The sequence below is a fragment of the Lonchura striata genome, chromosome 22 (genome assembly GCF_046129695.1).
Source record: "Lonchura striata isolate bLonStr1 chromosome 22, bLonStr1.mat, whole genome shotgun sequence".
Classification (NCBI taxonomy): domain Eukaryota; kingdom Metazoa; phylum Chordata; class Aves; order Passeriformes; family Estrildidae; genus Lonchura; species Lonchura striata.
This window is the reverse complement of record NC_134624.1, coordinates 10635348-10656162: the sequence shown is the minus strand read 5'-3', so window position 1 is coordinate 10656162 and position 20815 is coordinate 10635348. Positions and strand designations below refer to the sequence as shown.

General features: G+C 44.8%; 1 protein-coding gene across 1 annotated transcript in view; it reads right to left on the bottom strand.

The window, feature by feature from the left end:
* Window positions 1-152: 152 nt before the first annotated feature.
* The window catches only part of SCAI (suppressor of cancer cell invasion), a 37856-nt gene continuing 17193 nt past the window's right edge, over window positions 153-20815 (bottom strand). Inside the window, exons 6-20 of the mRNA XM_031506332.2 lie at window positions 20387-20482; window positions 19696-19782; window positions 19054-19152; window positions 18299-18395; window positions 17448-17546; window positions 16686-16838; window positions 15760-15861; window positions 15119-15220; window positions 14416-14494; window positions 12283-12382; window positions 11740-11821; window positions 7297-7369; window positions 6588-6761; window positions 6406-6506; window positions 153-5352 (exon numbers count right to left, since the gene is read on the bottom strand). Of these exons, the coding sequence (XP_031362192.2) occupies window positions 5203-5352; window positions 6406-6506; window positions 6588-6761; window positions 7297-7369; window positions 11740-11821; window positions 12283-12382; window positions 14416-14494; window positions 15119-15220; window positions 15760-15861; window positions 16686-16838; window positions 17448-17546; window positions 18299-18395; window positions 19054-19152; window positions 19696-19782; window positions 20387-20482 (1594 nt within the window). The 3' untranslated portion in view covers window positions 153-5202. The remainder of the gene's footprint in view (window positions 5353-6405; window positions 6507-6587; window positions 6762-7296; window positions 7370-11739; window positions 11822-12282; window positions 12383-14415; window positions 14495-15118; window positions 15221-15759; window positions 15862-16685; window positions 16839-17447; window positions 17547-18298; window positions 18396-19053; window positions 19153-19695; window positions 19783-20386; window positions 20483-20815) is intronic.

Sequence of the window (20815 nt, the reverse complement as noted above, 5' to 3'; positions counted from 1 at the left end):
CGGTCGGTGGTGCCCGGTCCATCGCGGCTCCGCTGCTCCCCGCAGTGCCCGGCAGTAACACAAACGCGCTTCTTCCCTCCCCGAACGACGGCAGAGTCGCTTCTGGCATCACACTGCTTTGGCGATTACAGATCCCTTGCAAAAAAAGTCCATTTGCTCCAAAAAAAGTTTATTTATATATCTCTATATATTTTAAGGAAAATATCCGTTTTTACCAAAATACGATATACAGGCACACAGCTGTAAAATAACTTTAAACCAATTCACTATAAAATTACTTTTGGTAATAAATAATTTGATTCTCAGAGAGGCAAAACGCTCCCTGTACCTCCGCAGCTGGGCTGCCCGAGGCACGGTCCCTCTGCATTCCCAGAACGCTCCCACCTGCGCTCCCCTCATCCTTCTCGCTGGGCCTGGCCCAGGGCAGAAGCAACTTGTGCTTTTCAGCCTGCACGAGGCAGAATCCTGCTCCCAACAATCCGGTTCAATGGCAGAGCGATAATCAACACGTGCCAAAAGCGAGCTGTGCAGTCAAGGGGGCAGATGCTCCCAGCAGGGTTTATTCTGCAAGGAGCGGCTGGTGAGATCTGTTCTGCTCTGGGGCTCCTGCAGGCCAGCAAGCTGTGCTGGGGTCTGCTCCCAACGGGAATCAAACCAGGAACAAAACATCTGTGCGTGCCTCTGGGCAGAATTCAGTCCTGAACCCCAAGAAGTGTCAGATTCAGAAATCCTGAACTAACTCTCCTCAGTCTTGGCAATGTTTTAGAAGGGAAAACAAAAAGTGGCTGTCACTCCTAAATCTGAAGCAGTTATGTGTGTCCTCTCCTCTACTCAGCAGATCTCTATTGATCTTCAAAGCACCTGAATACAATTGGTCACAGAACAGTATTGCTCTAAAAGTCTGGTGTTACAAATATCAGAGAGCCCCTCAGGAGCGTATCATCTGCTCTGGAGAGTTTACCGTGGCTGCTGTGTCCAGACCTTACGAGGCACACAGAGCAGTTTTCAGCTCTCTGTGTTAAATTTTGTTCCCTTGTTCCTCAGCCCCAGGAGCAGCCACAGCACCAGAGCAGCTCCCAGCACCACCAGCACTGCGCCAGGCTCGGCCGCTGCTGCACCACTGAGCTGCACTCGGACACTTACTGAGGAATCTAACACATGTAAAGCTTTTACAAAAGAAACCTCCAGACAAAACAGTTGTTCAGACAGATTCCAAGATTTTTAGCGTTGGGAAGAGCAGACTTGCAGCACAGCATGGTTACAGGACACGGGAGGCAGTGAGGCAGGGGAGGTGCTTCCTAACTCATGCCAGGGCTGGGCTATGGAACAGCCCTTCCATCCCATCCTTAGGGGAGAAGCCTGACCAGAGCTACTCAGATTGTAGCTTTTGAGTGTGATTAATTGAAGCCAGATTTCCTGTTGCCCCCATCTATTTCCTATGATCCTTTAAAGACATCTCTGCACATCTCCCTGGGGAACAGTCTTGAGGAGTTTAGTCAGTCATGACTTGACAGACAGTATTTTGATGAACCACTCAAAGAAAGGTCCGAAACTTCTCAAGAAAGCACTCCAGGAAGCAATTCCTGTTTGCGCAGCTCATGGAAGTTAGTGCTCCATTTAGCTGGTGCACAAAGCAAAACGACACATCACATCCCAAGAGGAATTAAAATCCAGAGCATTAAAGACTCATAACCCTGCATTGCCCTATCATTGTTATTTTGAGAAGTCAAAGGGGGAAAAAAGGCAACAGCAGTAACTTCGGCGAGATGTTCCAAAGCCAATTTGAGCAGGGACACAAACCTACTGTGGGAGCAGGATTCATCTGAGCACACCACATGCAGGGAGTAGGGAGCCAGGCAGGAGCAGTCCTGTAAGGACACAGCTGGTCCAGTTCACCTTGTCCTCTCAAATGTTTTACATGCAGAATTTACCCCTTTAATTTGGCATTGCCTGGTGCTGGCAAGTCTTCTCCGCTAATATAAGCAATAAAGATACATGGAGAAAGGGAGGGCGAGACAAGAGGGAAGGCATCAGGCCTGAGAAGAAAAGGATTTGTTCTCTTCTCACTTAAAAATGGTTCAGTCTTTGCTTCGCTTCCACACTGAGGACTGTGAGATACAGAAACCAGATTTTCTTCAGTACACACAAGCATACACCGAGAGGTACCTACGACCATAGCACAGAGCACAAAGTAGCACAAGTTTAGAATGACTTAGTTCAAACAAGACAAGCTTTTACTTGGAGGGGAAAATATCAACATTTTCATCTTGAAAGCAGTTCTTTGGGTGGGAAAGAAGGCGCTGGCTCAAAATCCAAGAGCAGACACTCGTCCTAGCTACAGCTAGAGCAGACAGAGGGTATGAGCCCTCTGCTTCCACAGTACAATTCCATACTCCTCCCAACACAACAGGAGTGAAATCTTTATCTTTGAACGTCCCAGCACTGGACCTTCTAACAAAGATCAGCGGGTAAGAAGAGAATTAGGAACCTCAAGAATTAATTTTTGACTAAGTTCAACTTCTGAACTAATTCTCAAGGCCTAAATTCTCCTCCTACATTCCAGCTTCTTTTTAAAAGTGCATTCTTCTCTGACGAGATCTACCTTGGCAAAAAGCAAACAGAACTTGTTCAAAGGGCTGCAAATGGTAGAAGCCTCTCAGGTCACAAGCAAGGACTCCCCACTTCAGCCTGGCTAAACAAGGGTGAGGAGCACCAAGGCTTTCCCAGTCCGTTCACAAGCAGTGTCCCAGAGGTTCACCAGCCCACACGAGTGGAATCATCATCATCATCATCATCATCATCACTCCTATGCTTGGAAACGGCATACTCTTCTTTTCCACAGAGATGGAACCAAAAAAGGAATAGCTTCATCAAAGCAACAGCTAAAGCAAAGCAAAAGCATTTGGCTGGAAGGCAGTGAGCTGGGGAAAATGAAATTCCCTGTTTCCATGCAAGCTGAACGCTGCTGGTAGAGGAACAGCAGGCAGGGCAACAGATAACCTGCCTCTCACTTGCTGCTGCATTAAAGGCTTCCTGCATCTTTAGCCTCCACATACAATCCCACGTTTTAGCAACTGGGGACCTCCTACCAGGCAGAAAGGCCAGGATCAGCTTCACAGTAAATACATGGATCTCATCACTGTAATACATACAGGGGTACCCATTCCCCTGGCTAACTGGGGGCTCCTGCACCTGGAATCAGTTATCAATTGCTTCAAGGTCCAAGGGTAAATCTCTGGAAACAGCAAATTACAGTGGCAGAAGAGCCATAACCTTTAGTACAACCACAAATGATCTGCAGCACCTTGTGGAATCCACCCAACGTGGCATATGTGTGTATATATAAATTTTGTATATAGACATTGTAGTGGTTCATTCTTTTTAATACATATACAGGTACCTATACATATATACATATTTACAATTTACACCAGCCAGTAGATGTATGTGTACTGCACATACACACACAAACGCCGAGCACACACATGCACACACACGAACACACACTCATCACAACAGACTCCACAGCCTGGGAAAGGAAGTCCTGCCAGAGTCCAAAGAGCAGCACCAAGGGGGGGTCTCAATGTACCAGCTTCACAACTGCTTAGGACAAACACAAGCATTCACAGGGTTTTGTACACTTGGGAAATAAAGAATGGATGGTGCAAGCTTCAGCCCAGCTACAAAGAACCTTCATGCAAACTCCCCAGCTACACTGCAGCTGTTCCTGCTGTCCCACACTGTGCTCCCTCAGCAGAATGGACCCACCAGTGCTGTTCTAGCTGACCAGATCACACCCTGGGAGATGCTCTGCCCCCAGGACTGCCACGACACTGCAACAGTCACCACATTCTGCACTGTTTGCACCTAAGCACAGAAGCATGCCTGGGCTTAAACAAAAAGGACCTGTCCTCTCACTTCTTTTCTAGCAGCCCATGAACAGTGACAATTGGCTTTTTCATTAAATAAAGCATCTCCATTCCCTCATCCCTGCTCACCCTGCACTGCCAGGAGCTGCCAGAGCTCCTCTAGCCCTGCAGGGCAGGCAGTGCAGTCCCAAATGAGCCTGGCAGCCCTCCTCCAGCCAGCCCCCTGCCAAAGGCCCCTGTCCTCCTGCAGACACCCATCCATGCTGAGCCCCTGGGCTGGGGAGCCAGCGGTGCTGCCACAGCTACAGCCCCTGGCTGCTGTTCCAGGGCAGGACTGAGCCGTGGGGCACATGCAGAACAAACATCCAGGGGGTTCTGGCAGCTCCCACACCAGCACCTCTCCCGGGGCACGGGGCTTGGCACAGCAGGATCACACACACCAGGGACAGGAGGGGTTTGGCACAGGACATCCTCTCAGCTCCTGTCAGGGAGTGGGCATGCTGCGGGAGCCACACATTCCATCCACACATGGAGAGCAGGGTAACACTGCTGGAAGTGCTGGAATTTCTAAAAGTACCTCAAACTGAACAATGCCCCCTCCTTCTGTGGCAAGAGACATGACAGGGAGAGGTGGGGGCTGACTGTCAGGGTCTGCAGTTTGCTCACCACTGACCTCCTGCCCAACCAGGTCCTTGGCCAGCAGAACACAGTTCACACAGAAAACTGCTGCATCAAACTTACAGGGAGCATTAAGTATCTTTACAAATTCCCTTCAAAACACTGCTCCAAATGCAACTTAATTGCCCACAGTTTTGTCTCCTCACTTGCCTAAGACTGAAAAAATATATTTGTTATGAAGGAATCTGTGTTATTGCTATTGTTGGTTTGTATTGTGTGGTTCCATCTTTACCATTTCAAATCCAAACTCTTTGGGGATAAAATATTGGGTTTTTTTCTGTTGATTTTTTCTTTCCAATTTCTTAAAATTGTATAAAAATAAAGACTTTCCACAAATGTGGGCTAAAGGTAACCAATAATACTTCTATGCTTAGGATCAGCTGTTGGAAATGTGGTTGACAGCCACAAGACCAGAAATAAACCTCTAGTGATTCTTTAGTTTAACATTTAAAAGACATGAAAACTTCTGCTTATAAAATTGACCCCATACAGAATGGAACAGCTCAACTAACAGCTGTTTATTATTACTTTTTAAAATAATGGTCCTAAATTTAAAAATAAAATCAAGTACTTCCTTTTATGATTTTCACATTATAAAACTGCACCATTCAAAATCTGTGGCCAGGGAATCCCCTTTGCAGTAAGACAGTTTCTTTTAATAGTCATCAAGTGTGTTTTCCAGGAAAACATTCCTAACATCCAGTATGGAAGCCAGCTCCAAAATGTGCTTTTGGAGGTGAGGGTTCTCCACCGTTTCATCTCTTGGCAGCTGAGGATAAGATTCGGGATAATTTCGAGTCTCCTGCTAGATGACAGTGAAAACAAAGAGAATCAGACACTCATTTCTCTCACACAAGAAGACTGCAAAAGGCCAATTTCATCCTAATCTATTCAGTATGGCACAGAGACAGAAAACATTCTAGAATTTTCCATTTTCTCTTTCCATTGATTCAGAGATGGTCACAGTGGCAATATAAATGCCTGTTCATCACAGATAGTTATTGGTGTGTTCACTGAGGCTTTGCAGAAAAAAACCCCAAAACATTAAAACAGACAAAAAATATTCACCTGTACTTACCTACTAGGCTGGAGTTCAGTTCTTGAAATTACAGACATGTAATCTCCAGTGGGAGATTCATCTCATCCTAAAACAAATATCTAAGACACTGGGGGCAAATCTCTTCCCACTAACACAGCCCTACTTCTTTTCCCTAGTATCAGAGCAGCCCAGGTAGCTGACTTAGGCTTGGAGAGCTGCTGGACATCTGCAGTTCCACAACTGAATACTGCACCTCTGAATGCTCCAGTCCCATTTTCCTCTGCAGCATTTAAAATGGAGCAGGCAGTTCATATGCCAACACTCACATAAAATGGTGTAGATCCAGAACAGACTTCTCTGCTGGCACAGCTTTAACCAACAGAGAGGCAAAATACCATCTTCCTATTTAGTGTATTCATTTACACTTCAAAGACCTTTCAAAACCCATTCACATGAACACATTCCAGAAATAATGACCCACTCCTCCCAGCTTCCTCTTATGTTCTTGTCCTATACCTTTTTGGTTTTGTAGAAATAATAATCTTAAGTTAAAAAGAGGAATTTTTCTAGCAGACAAGGCTGTCCAGAGTGACATAATTGAACTGGAGTGTGCCTGCTGTGTTACGTGCAGGATGAGGCTCCTGCAAGCCAAAGGCTCCGTGCCTTTGGAGAGACACAAAGGCAGAGCCTCGGTGCAAGCTGCAGGAACAGCATGTGAGCATCAGTCCCCTTTCTGAGGTCACCCTGGAGCCTCCCACCTGAGCAGGGCAGCTCTACAGCCCCTGGAGTCCCCACAAAGGCACAGACATCCCTGCATACCCGGAAGATTTTGTGCATCCTCATAGTAGCCGAACAGAAGATAAATCTTGTGAGAAGCAAGCGAAGAAATTCATCTCCAAAAAACTGAAGAAAGGACTGATCTGTACAGAAGGCAAAGAAAGCTGAGTTTAGAAAGGCTCAAACCACCCCGAAAGGCTGAGCTGGGCCTGGCCAGGCCGTACCTATGGACCGGGAGTGGGTCAGCAGCTGGGCAATGTCCCGGTTGATTTTGCGGAGGTAATCCTGACACTTCTCCCACAGTCCTCGGCGCATGCTTGATAATCCAGAGACAAACAGGAATGCCATTAACGGATTGTTCAGAAAGAGTGTGAAGAGGCTACCCCGCTGAGACTGATCTAAAAGGGAAAATAAATCAATAGACAAAGGGATACGTTTGGCACATGAAACAGAAACGCTGTCCTGCCACACAACGAAGTCGCTCACCCGCTAAATTCCGTCCCAGAGGAGCTACTCCTGTGTGTCATTACACCTTCTCTCGTGCAGCCCTGATCAATGAGTGGCAGTAAAGGCTTGCTGGAGACGTGCATTAACACCAAGACACCCAAACTGCCTCTGCTCCCTTTCTGGGAGCAATAATGCTGCCCAGAGCTGTACCAGCCCATGCTGGGCTGGCCACTGCCTCGGTCTCCGTGCAGGACAGCCTTTGCTCCCAGCTCCTGTTGGAGCCATCTGCAGAAATGTCACCAGCATGGAACAAATTATTTACCACATACACTAGCTCAACTTTATCATACTACTTCAGGGACTGGTAGCCTGATTTGGGGGTTACAGAGTAGTGAAAAGCTGTCTTTTCCTGAGGAATCCAAGTTCTGTTTGGGACAGATACAGGATGCAACTGCAGCTTGTTGGGAAATGCAATACTGCACATACCTTGTAATGCTTTTGGATATGCTGTTGGAGAAAGCAAGCACACCAATGGTTGTCCAAATAAGTTTGTGAAATTCTGTAACAGATAAGAATTTTGAAGTATTGATGGTCACTTTGCTTGCCTTGAATATTCAGCAAGTCAAGGGTACAAATCATATTAATGACAGAAGACACTAATGCCCCTCACACAGCTCAGCACTGGCAATAAGTCTGACAGGTTCAATTACTCAAGAGACCACAGCACAGAAGGAATATAACCAACTATATCTTAAATTAATTACAATTCTCTCATTTCATTGCTACTGATGGCAGACACTAATTTCATGGAAATATAGCTTTCAGTAGTAACACATTACTTGAAAATAACAAAATCGTGTTCTGCAGAAAAAGTGAAAGCAATTGGATTTAGCATCTTCCCTCAACACCAGCTGAACTGCCCAGTCAAAACCATTTCTTCCCCGTTTTCCTTCTAGCAGGAAGAGCTATGTCTGATGAAACAGGAGGGCCCAGAGAAAAGTTTTAAAGTAAGTTTCCTTTAAAGCAAGTAACATCTGCTGTACTGAACCCTCATTTTAAAACACCCATTTCATGCCCCTTTCACCAGCACCTTAAATGTTGCCAAAGTGTCCAACTGCACAAGAATTTCTCCAGAACCTGAAACATCACCACTGTCCACTTTCACCAATATTTACCTGATAACAGTCCTGTGTATCTATCTGGTGGCAAACAATTAACACAAAGAGAAAAAAGCCAAAAATCATGCACACAACCTCATTAGCTGCCACCAGAACAGCTTTCTTAAACTGAAGGCTTGCAAAGCTGTAGAAAATGTGATTGTGCCTGGATCCTTTCAGAGCACAGACTAAAACCCTGCCTCCAGAGCACACGAGTGCCACACACACATCTGCAGATCAGATCCTTAAAACTGCAGTTTACAAGTGTAAGACCTACAACACCACAAGTATTTGCTTGTGAAGAATCCTCAAAAAGCTATTTTTTAAATTCCTTTTGGCATCTGCATAATTCAAATGAACTTTCCCTTCCAGGCAGTATATTTCAGTTATATTAGTTTTACAGAATTAATTAGCTCTAAATCTGCTACATACTAGAGACAGGAATCTAATCTAATCAAAATAAAACATTTCCCATCTCTGACAGAGTGCTGAGTAGTGCTAGAAACCCTTCTAGTTCGTTAGGAGCCCAGGGAAGACTGATAATGCTGGACACTAAGGTTTGGTCTCTAAGGAAGAAACAAAGACAACTCCCTTGCAGACAGTAACAATAGGCCAGGCCAGGAATTGGTGAAACATTTAAACTTTCACGAGTCACCCCAGACACTGCTGGTTTGAATTGTGCACGCACTGGCAAGGTTTTACCCTCTCCAGTAATTTGTATTCTCAGTACCAGGGGCAGACTGACACGTTTAATTAATTCCACCGTGTGTCACTCAGTTACAGAGCAGAGCAGCAGTGATAACAGCCCTGCAGCCCAGGAGCACCCCTGGGTCCCCTGTGGGTCTCAGGCTCTGCCTGAGAGCATTCTGGACTCTGTCCCAGCACAGGTTAAGCCAGGAAAACCTGCTCTGCAATCCAGATGTTAACAGGAGGTCTGGATATGGGATGCCCAACCCTCCAGTACATGGACAACTCCAAAAAGAATAAACTCCACTTTGTTTCACAATTGACTGTTTTTTTTAACTTCAGTGTTCAAGGTTTCCAACAGAAGTATTGCTTATTTTTACCACGCATGTCATGTACATCTCCTTCCAAGAAAGACTGCCCATCATCTCCAAAAGAAGTCACTTCACATTTAAGCTTTGCTAAGCTACTTATTTATACCACATCACTGACAAAGGCCATGCATTCCCACTGGCTGGAGGTTTTGGTTTGGTTTGGTTTGGTTTGGTTTGGTTTGGTTTGAAGACTTTGCATTTTACCATGATCCTAGACAACCACAGTTACAGGAAGATATTGACTCAAAAATATTATTTCATCCACATATGCAGTGGTAACCTTCAAGAACACACAGACAGCTATATTTAAATGAAGTGTTAAAAAAAATTCACGGCTTTCAGTAGATATGCTCGATCTGCAGTTATCTTCCACTTTCAGCTAAATATAAGGGGAGGAAGCTGTTCAAGTGCCGCTGATTTGACAAACTGGCAAGTCACTTCCTGGCAGGACTTACTTTCAGTCATCACCATTTAAGTCCTCCAGAGAGAGGGAGAGATGGGGATGCATGCAGGAGAGCAGGAAGGGCTGCAGGAAAGGATGTGTGAGCATTTGCTGTTCCTGCCGCTACTGCTGGCAGTGACATTTAAATGTCAGGATAGCTCCTGTCCTATCAGGAAGGATCAGAGCAGCCATGGGGAAAAAAGTCAGTATTGACTTCAATTCCTCACAGGATGGCACAGAACCTCTTTGTTCATGACAGCACTTGAGCCTGCAGACACCTCCCAGCCCACCGGGGCACAGTCACAGGACAGCTCTGTCAGGGACAGAGGGACAAGGACCCCAGCACAACCACAGGCAGGAGTGTGGGGCTGGAAACACTCACCTTGAGAGCTCTGCCATCAACCTTCACTGGAAAACAAAAGAAGACATCCAAACCAGCCCCCTTACACGCCTGCCTTTGTTCAGTGGCAAGAGATGGGGAAGGTAAATGTCACTTCTGAAATGCTGAACCTATTTATTTTTAGGTTCCTTGCAGTTTTGCCCACACTGTTCTGAGCTGGGTCAGTGCTCCTCGCAGCCACTTCTATAATCCTGTCCTGAAATCCTTCCAAAGCTCACATTTCTGTGCTCCTTCCACACAGACAGAGCTGGATGCTCTCCACCAGCTGTGCTAAACAGACTGGTGGGTTTTACTCTCCTGTCAGCCCACTGCAGAACAAGGAAAATAAACTCAGTGGAGATTACAGAGCTGCTTACTCTGTGCCCACAAAACATAAATAAAACTTAATTATCAAATTTAAATGTAATACAAAAAGCAAATTCTACTGTAAACACTTGACATTGTTCTCACAAAGACCTACAAATCTACATGTGGAAATCTATTGCCCCAAACATGTCCTTTGCTCTAAGCTTTACACAGAATCCCAATCTGTCCAGAGCTGGAATCCTTTGCTCTCTTACAGAGCTGATCCACTTGACATCTTTTAACAATTCTATTAGAGAGGAAGGCGGTACAAAAACCAAAACCAAACCAAAAACCGAACACAAGCCATACCTCTTTCCCCTGAAAGAAAACCAATCCTCCTGATGTTATACTGCAATGAATGTCAGGAAAGAGCATAGGGAAATAAATCCTTTCCAACTACTCGCCTTCTCAGAAAGACAAGTAAATAATTCCAATTGTGTTTCTCTCCATTTAAATGTGGAAGGGAATTCAAGAAAAAGCAGGTTTGTTCTGAAATCAGTGCAGTGAACTTAAAGTGGTGTTTAAAGGCCCTCTGAGCTACACTATACTACAAGAAACCAAAGGGCCAACAGAGAGGCCAGATCATTATCTGGCTGTCAGGCAGGATTCCCTGGCTCAGTACAGAACCACCCTGACTCACACTGACCACTGATTTAGCACCTCTCCCTGGCCAACACATGCCTTCAAAACCAACAGTGCCTGTGGGCACTGAACAAGGCACAAGCTCCTCTGTCCACTAGACGTCCCTGTTCCTCCTCCGAAACGCAGCTGTGGATGCTCCCTTCCCTCGCTGCACATAATGGAGCTATAAAAAGGAACACAGGAGAAGTGGCACTTTCCCCAGATATAGCACATTCTTATTACCCCATTCATGAATGAAATACATGTGTAATGCTCTCCAGATTCAACTGGCCACCACAAGTGCAGGCCTGCTTCTGTATTACCCGAACTGCAGATTCCCAGAGGTGATTTGGCATGGAGCAATTCTACTGTAAGTCCAGAGCACCCTAGGAAGGAGGCTCAGTGTTCAAGCAAACACCACTCTACAGTAACACTGGATGCTAATTTCAGGCTTGTTACTTCCTTGATTCAGACACTTTTCAGACACAGACACCCCGTGATTTTTAAGATCAGGCTCAATGCTTTGACTCCTTTCTGTTGCTTAAAAGCAACTGAATGTTGGATGACTGGAAAAAAGAAAAGCACATAAGTTACCTCCCTCCCCCATGCACACACACCGAGATTTGTCTTTGGTATAAAACAAAAATAAACCTCCCACCAGAGACCTTGGAAATCTTGAACCTTTTTTCCCTCCAGGAGGATTTATTACTTTCCAATGAGCGGCTGTTCATGTGCTTCTCCTTCTTGTTCCTATTCATAGGGTCAGATCCTGACTAGCATGCACAACCTCAAAAGAAAAGAAAGACTGAATACAAAGTGTTTAAAAAAATAGCCTGGTAAAAGTGTAAGCTAACTAGGGGTTGGCACTGCATCCTACCACAGGAGGAATGCCTCCAAGGGCCTTACCTTGTAGGCGACGCTGTTGGAGGAATCCACGATGATGAACAGGGGCTTTCTGGTGAAAGGGTACAGATCTCCAGGGTGAAGACTGCAAAGAGGAAGGGACACCACAGAGCACCTCAACTGCTGCACAGCCCTGACACTGCACAGGTATCTCAGCCACACAGCTGCCCGCAGCCAGATAAAAAGCAGACTTATTTCCATGCCCCAGTCCCCAGATTCATCCTCAGAGAGCAGCTGCACTATTGTCTATATTTGTTTGCAATATGGGCTCTGGGACTTCTTATTAGCCCGGGAGATGCTTAACTTCTTAAGATGTCATCCACCACTGATCTGAGGTCTGTCAGTAATTAAGAACTTATATTAACTTATATAAGTAAGGCTGAAGTGTTTAAATGATCATTTAAAGCTGCACATCCATTTCTCAGTGTTCAAGCCAATCCCATGATGATGTCCTGCACTGAGGAGTCTGGACTCCAGAGGCGTGGATGCATTTTCCTCTACTGAAGACAAGCTCTGGTGCCCCTGCAGGTCGCACCACACACTCACCAGTGCATCTCCTTGTAGGACTGGTTGCGCTTGTGGAGGGCATCCCCATTGATGATGTCCCGGTTGCTGTTGGTCAGCACGCCCCCGAAATCGTACGGACCTTCACGTGGGAAAAGGAAGCTGAAATCAGCAGGGGCAACTCACCCGTTAGACATTCAGTGATTACATCAAAGGGAGGAAGCAACAATGAATCCCAGAAAACGAAGGGAATCTGAACTACTGCAGCTCTAAGGAGGGCAGAGAGGATTGTGGAGACTTCGCTAACTGCATATTCCTTTTTATGCTTTTTTAGAAATTTCAGCATCTATCAAAGAGAAGCAAGGAATGCAATTTCATAACTTCTAATTTAATTATTCATTATTAACCCACAAATTAATGCAAATTATCCCAATATTGGCTCTTGTTACACTATAGAGATAAAAGATTAAAACCCATTTTATACGTCTGATACAGGAAAATCAATACATTTGTAAAATTACTGTATGAGTTTGCATTGCATATTCCAGATTCAGAATTTTATAAGGCTAAATGAATCAAAAATACTAGAAATACTACTGTCATTTGCAGTTCTAACACTGCAAAAGGGAGCAGAGAGAACTCAGAGAATGACAAAGGGACAAAATAGCTTTAACCAGATTTCAAATCTGTAGCTAAGTTATTTCAAAGTCAGAATTCACAGTTTTCACATGCACACGCCCTGGACATGTGTTCCCACTGTAAGCTGAATATTCTGCTAAATTTGCAAAACTGAGCTACCCGCTGAATGTCTGATGGAGAGCGAACACAAAAGCAATGGCTATAAAAGTATCAAATCCTAAAAGATACCAAGAAATATTTCTGCCATTGGTATGGGTATGAAACGTCACTAACTTTAGTAAAATAAAGTATTAGAGTTTCCTCATTCTGTCATATATTTGCAGACTTGGCTGGCCCACATTTGGCCACCAAATGCAATTTTTTCAGGTTTGGATACAAGGTGCCTTTCCATTTAAGGGAAGCTTTGGGGATACAAAATCAGGAACAGGACAAACATTAATTTAGCACTGTTACAAACACCTCACACGGTCTGCCAAACACACGGCTTGCAGGCGATGCACAGTGCAACTTGCAGCTGCTCTGCCCTTTAATAAGGCAGAACTGTGTGCAGACCACACCACCTTATTAAAAGAATGCAGCTGTGATGGGATCACTGGGTGAAAGCTGCACGCTGGCTGTGACTCCAGTGACTGAGCCCCAGTGCCTCTGCCACAAGGTCTAAAGCTGAAACAGAACATGCAGAGAGGGGGACAAACCACAGGCTTCAGAGGTAGGACCTATCACCAAGCTGCAGCGAGAAGTAAAATGTTAAAAGCATTTTAAAAAAAATCACTGCCACCATCCAAAGTTGACAGGGATTTTTTTTTTTCCTTTTAACATTTTGAGAGCTCTATAAATCATGCACTAGGGAGGACAAAGCATGCATCTTATAAAGGAATGCAAGTCTCAAACAGATGAGGTTTTTTACAATATTTAGGATGTTAAAAAGTCTTTTTGATTTTTTTATTGAGTTATAAAAACAAATCTTCGGACCGTGTTTACTTCAGCCAACGAGTTTTCAGCTTTTATATTGCAGCTGCATCCAAATATTCTGCTAGATTGAAAAGAACAGGAGGGTGAGGTGAGGGGAATTGTCAAAAATCATGAGAAGGGCTTGAATTGTCAGGTTAATGAGCGTGCAAATAGACCAGTCCCTGCAGCTGCTTGAGTCCTTCCACCACCCATGTCCTGGCCACACATTCTCCTGGTGCTGGGCATTGCAAAGAACCACAGAGTGCCACGGAGCCATTTTATGAACTTTGTGCTAATGCATCAGCTGAGCCATGTGGTCTTCAAAACTGGAAGGCTTTTAATACTTCAGATGCATCAAAAACTGGATGTGTCCTTTAAAAAGTTCTCAGGCTAATGCACACTAATTAAAACACAAAGATTTAATTATTGTTTGTGGAAAATAAAGGCTATCTTACTAAGCAGACAGGAGAATCAAATTGACTTGTCTTTTAAAAGGAGCTTTGTGACATCTTTCCTGGTCACTTGTCCTGGAACATAAGGAGAATTCAAGCCCTGTTCATGACAGGGAGCATTCCTTTATTGTACCTTCACTATCCGAACGACCTGATGGGAACACGCCCGTGGCAGACAGGTAAATCAGCAGCACGCTGTTGGCAGGCAGCTCCTGCAACACAAACAAGGGCACCAGGGGCAAGGGAAGAAAGGTACAAGTTTATTTTAATACTCAGTCATCACCTCCACAAAGACACTTCCATTATAATTGTGCTGCTCCTACTTCTGGCTCCCCTCCGCTCTGCTCTTGGTGCATGGATTGGCCCTGCCCCACCACAGACACCCCTTCCAACAGAGCAGAAGTGTCACCTGATGAAATGTCTGAACTCCTCTCCACAAACCTCTGTGCTGGTACCAGAGCTCCAAGCAGCACTGAGAAAGCATCTGCTTCCACACAGACTCACTATCTATCCAGATCTGAGGCTCTCCAAGATACGGAGCCCAAAAGCTGCCAAGATCCACGCTGAGCCCAACTCCCAAACAATGCACAAGGGAAGCTTTGTTTACAGTTGGAATGGGATACAGGACTGGAGACTCAGTAGCTGTACAGTGCTTGAGAGCAACAGTCTCCTGATGCACTTCCACGATTTTGGTTTCTGCTTGGCATGATATGAAATGAAAGAATACTCTTAAGATTTTTCTATTCTCCAGATCAGTGGAGATCTGCATTTCATTCAGTCTCACAAACAGTCCTGGGTATTTTTTTATTACAAATAAATTCACTGATTTCACAAACCTTAAATGATGCTGCTAAAAATGTATATAGCTGGCTAAAAGTTGGTTTATAAAGTAGGTATTTATGGGGGTTTTCCCGCCTGGCTGGTTTCTCTGTTGACTCCTGTTAAAAGAAAGAAACAAAATACTACTCAAAAACCCCCAAAAACCAGATATTGCCAAAGCAGTTTCATAACCCTTTAAATTTCTAGTTATTAGAATGCTCCAACACAGTACCCACACAAATGGCGTGCCCATTCTGCATTTCCTACTACATAGTAGAGCAAGATGCACAGTATTCAAACCAGAACCTTGTATTATCCCTTACTAAAACTTGTGAATGAAATCTTTCTTACTCTCTCAAGTATCACCCAAGAAATGAGTGACAAAATTCACACTGCATCTCAATCAAATAAATTAAAAATCTTCATACTTTCTTTTGGCCCCAGATAGAACACTTGATGCTTTCTCTGAAAGGAACATTAACTTTCAGATTACCTAGTAATTGATGAGTCCATGGGTTTGAGCTACTTTTCACTAATTTCTAGTGGAAGTTGCACCACCTTTACTAACCCTGAAGGATTACACTACTTAAAGGCAATCAATCAAACAAAAATACCAGTTAAGATGTGTTGCCAGGTTTGTCACTGAAGTGGAACTGACCTGCATTCCAGGTTTGTTCATTTGTGAGGCCAAGTTCATGGGTTCCCTCTCCAGTGCTTGCAGCATTCGGAACATGTCGATCGTTAGTTCACTGAACTTGACCTGCAAGAGAATCACACAGTTTATTCTGCCAGATACACATTAAACAGAATTTCTCTGGAATTATCCAGCTTAGAGACTCCACTGCACACCAGAGAGACCATTCTCTCTCAGGGACCTGTCAGTGTCATCTCTGAATCTCTGAAGAGCTGTGAAAGACTTTGTCTTCTGTGAGCTCTTCTAGAAGTCAATTTGTTACTGATCTACCACCCAGGTCACTGCACTGCAGACCCCTGCTTCCAAATTACAGGCTTCTCTGGGATGTGTACTAATCAGGGGCTGAGTGTACTATGCGCTATCAATTCAGACAAAATCTGACAAAGACACATGTAGTGTAGTTTAAATATAACTCCCTTGCTAACCTGAAAAGAGCTCGGAGAGAAGCCATGAAATGTATACAACTTCACTAGCATTATCATCTAAAAACAGGACCTAGAATGTCTTTTGGAAACCTCTTCCTGTTGCCACTGAAGTTGCAACAAGCTGGAGTGAGGCATATGAAAGCTCAAGTCAAGCTTTTTCTGGATGTATCTTAGAGGTCTCCTATGCTTGAATGTTGTTATAAATAATCCAGTATATGAAAATCAATTGTGTCTACTTAATTGACATGTTGAATATAAACAATGAGGTCAGTACCACAGATCTAATATCTAACATTTCAACTTTAGCTCTTATTTCTGAGAATTGTCTTCCTCTTGCTACTGCTGCAACCATCACAACAAAAATATTTCAGTGTTGTCCTCTGTTGGAATCTGTGTTGTATGATCACAAGGGATGTCATGGGGGACTCCAAAGATGCAAACCCAGGTGCCCAGCATTTCCTTTACCTGGTTGTTGCAGTTCCCAATAATGAGCGCATCTGCAAGAGCAAGCTGTCCCACTATCATGCCCTGCTCCAGCAACGGAGCTCCCGTCTCAGAAAGCCTGTTAGAGGTGATTACAATGGTGTTGTCATCATTTAAAACCATGACAGGGTCTGCCTAAAAAAAGCAACCAGAATAAATCAAGAATTCAGGAAAGCATACAGATTTGCAGTCAGAGAGAAGTCCACAGGTCTCGGCACTTACAAGAAACATTTCACAAATGAGGTAGATTTTTAAAATTACTCTGCCATACATGAATTTATATATTTGTATGCAGGCTGGAGGGAAAAGCCTTCCCAGCTGGAAAAGCAAAGTTCCTAGGGACTGCAAGAAATACATGGGACTAGCACATGAAGGCACAGCAATGAGAGAAAGCATACTGCCTCCAATGACATGGACTCTGCTTCAGCTTCGCTCTACCTGGGGAGTCAAATGTCATCAACAACCTTACAAATTAATGCAGAATCAACTACATATTCCTACAGTCATAATCATTTTAGTTTTCCTATTTTAGCTTGCCTTCCCTTTGTAGAAATGAATAGCAAAGGAGGAGAGCGAATGGTAACAGTGCCACCCATTCTGGCAATATTTAAATATTCCTGTGAACACGCGTCAGTGATGCATGGACAGGCATACTGTCCCTGCACTGGCACACCTGCTTCCCTCACAAATGTGGTGATACAGCAACACTTCCATCAACAATACAGAAAACTCTGGTATTCTCACCTCAATAAATGCTGCCACTTCCTGAAGAACCAGGTTCCACTCCACCTGATCCTCAGTATTGAAACGATGCGTGTAGTCTTCAATTTCATCTGACAGCTCCTGATGTAAACAGTTCAGAGACAGACACAGTCAGTCCTAAAACCAGACTTTAACAGGCAGTCAGTAACCTTACATTTGGTTAGCTGTTCTGGCCTTTGAGAATAATAAATAAATAAATTCCTTGAGAACATATGCAGCACACTCCTGACTAACATGCCAGCCAAAACGCGCTCTTTCAGCAGACAGGATGCCAATGTTACACTGAGTTCTGGCAATGCAAATTGTCTTTTACGTAGGTCCAAATGCAAAGAATATCTGGAGTTAAGTATAATTATCCCACTCACAGCTACGTCACTGGTTATTACCATAAGCTACAGATACCAAGGATTTGAATTTCAGCTTGCAAGTAACTTTAAATACCTTGAGAAAGGGGATGGTGTGGCTGGTTTAGCTGTGCTAAGCTAAGCCTGCAGTTCAAGGGAGCTGTGACACACACAGCAATGCAACCTACACAAAGCTGTCAAGCCCAGGAACTGCTTGAAGCAAGGTTGACAGAGGGGCTGGGAAGCATATGCTGTGGGGAGCAGCTTGCTGTTCCTTTGCTGCACTTCCAGGGCACCTCCTGTCTGGGCTGCAGCTACTGGAATATTTCTACTTGCTGTTCAAACAATGCAACCAAACCTTTTGATCCCAAAGTGTCATTATTAAATGTCTGGATCACAGAAGGTATTCCCTCTGTTGGATGTCAGACTAGAAAAGCAAGGATCAGCAACCTCCCACCCCTCAGGACCTGTATCCTGATTCTAGCATACCTTTACAAGGTCCTTTACAACATCCATCTTGTTGAGCAGGAGACAAACCACTATAAACCTTGCATAGTAACGCAGCTTCTTGACCACTAATTCGGGCCTAGACACAACAACAAAAACACCACAGCCAAACCTGAGATTAAAATAGAACAGAAGCAGGTAGCAGGGCTAAGGGAGAGGAGGAGTTTGAGACCACAGCAGGGCTGAACATTTGCAGGTTAAGAGCTCTGACTGAACTCACGTGGTGATGAATAGCCACCTGGCTGCTTGGAGGTTTAGTTAAAATTGAGCACAGGGATATAAAAAATAATGTAAGAAAGCAACAGCCTCCTTACTTGACAGGGGCATGGGAGTCAGATATCATGGCTGGCTGTTCAAACCCTGCTGTACTGCAGTACGAGCTGCTGCTCCCCTGAAAGGCCTGATGAGAATCAAATAGACTCCTTTGCTCCAGCCCAGCTGACCCATATTCCACCCACAGCATTCCAGCTCCCAGCACTGACACTGCTCAAGATTTTAAATGACAAAAATTTGGGGCTCAAAGCCTTCTATCCAGGACCAGATAACAGAATATTCTTCCAGTCATACAGAAAAGCTCTTATTTATCCTGAATTTTACAATAGTGGCAGAAGGATTAAAAGAAACTTCCTTCAACAACATGGATTTTATCCCAGTTATGCTCCTACAGTTTATAGCTCCTTGCTGCTTCCACACACCTTTGTAGTCTTGAAAAAACAAGGGCCTCCATTCAGGCATACCTGTCTTCTTTGTTGACCTGGGAGTAGTAGGACCTCTGTCTGATGGCCGAGTAGAAGGAGAAAGCCTCGTTGAGATAGCTGGTTTCGGAGGTGCGCAGGCTGCGGGAACACGGGCATCACCCACTGCCCCGGAGGGACAGGCATGCCCAACCCTCCCTCCTGCCCCCCAGACACCCTGTGCACCCCGGGCAGAGCTCCCTCCTCGAGTGCCATCCTGTGAACGCCAGGCTCTCTCTGGGAAGGCAGCTGTCAGAGCCTGGATCCCATTCAGATAACAATCAGAGCTGCCCACCTCGCACCACACGGACAGGTGATGGGGTCACTGAACAGCTTAAAGGAACACTGAGCTCCCAAACTCGTAAATCACACTTCTGCACAACATTCCAATGCAGCACACGTGGAAGACACTTTGGAGGCAGGAATGAAGTCCTTGGGCAGTACCAGTGTGACCAGCAATGTGGCACTGGGCTCTCAGGGGCCTTTCCCTGCAGCACCCCATGCAGTCCCCAGGGCCCTCGTTCACGAACTGGCATCATGACTCAGCCCAGACACTGATTCCTCCTGACTGAGCATCCAGACATTTGGCATGCAGCTGCCACTAACCCTGCATTGCCCACTGAATCCACTTCTGTGCTTACTTACTAATAATGGTAATAGAGCTGCCCAATCTTGGAAGCAATTTCCCCAATTTGCCACCTCTTCAACCCATACCGATTGTCCAAAACTTGTCTATGTCGCAAGAGAGAAAAGAAAGATTAAAAGGATTCCCAAATTCCCCAGAACATCCCACCGGACAAGACAAAGAGCCATTGCAGGGCTAAATTCAGCTTTCATTACTGGTGCAGCATTGCCAGCAGCAGCCCCTCACAGAGCCAACAGCACACACACCCCACAAGGGCCATTTATCTTGCATAAACTTGCCAGAACCAGACATAAGTGTGTTGCACAAAATACACACAACAAAAGGTCACCACTTCCCAGGAGAACACTCAGACTATGCAGCCAGAGGAAGGTGTGAAGGATCAGAGCCCACACTGCAGCAAGAGACTTCACACCATTCCAGATTCTGCTCTGCAGAATCCATCACCTCCTCAGTGAGAAATTAAAGCACCACACACTCAGGTAGAGCAAAAGGGTTTGTTAAAAAAGTCACACTGAACACTCTGCAACATTTTAATTCAATAGACTGTGAGCACTGCAGGAAGCTGCTGTTCCCTCCCTTCATGCTTGAACAACACAGTGAAATCTCAATCTTAGCTGGGGCTCTGGGCATTCCAGAGATTAGAGCTGCACTTAAACCCACACAACACATCTGCCTGCAACATTTCCTTACCGGTGCTGCTGTTGGAACTTCCAGAGTTTGGTGTAAACATCAAATGTTCGCCCAAAATAGGACTGCCACTGCTTCTGCCCATACTGAGGTAAATCCCTGCAAGAGACAGTGACAAAAGCAGAATTAGGAAGCAGAATCCTGCTGCAGTCAGCCCAACATGACAGCAGCATGTTTGTGTCAAAGTCAGAACTGCTCTGTTCAGGATTCATTGACATACTTTAGAATTCTGCCTGCACCCAGAACTACAAGAACCATGATTACCAGAGCTTCTCAAAACCTGTCGTTACTGTATCTCTCCAAATAGGAAATCATTACGTTCCTACATGCAACAGGTGTTTGAAAATAACTTAAAATTTTGCTAAAAGAGAAGTAATGTTACAATTATATGCACAGACAGACAAAGTGGACTCTCAAAAGATCATAATACAG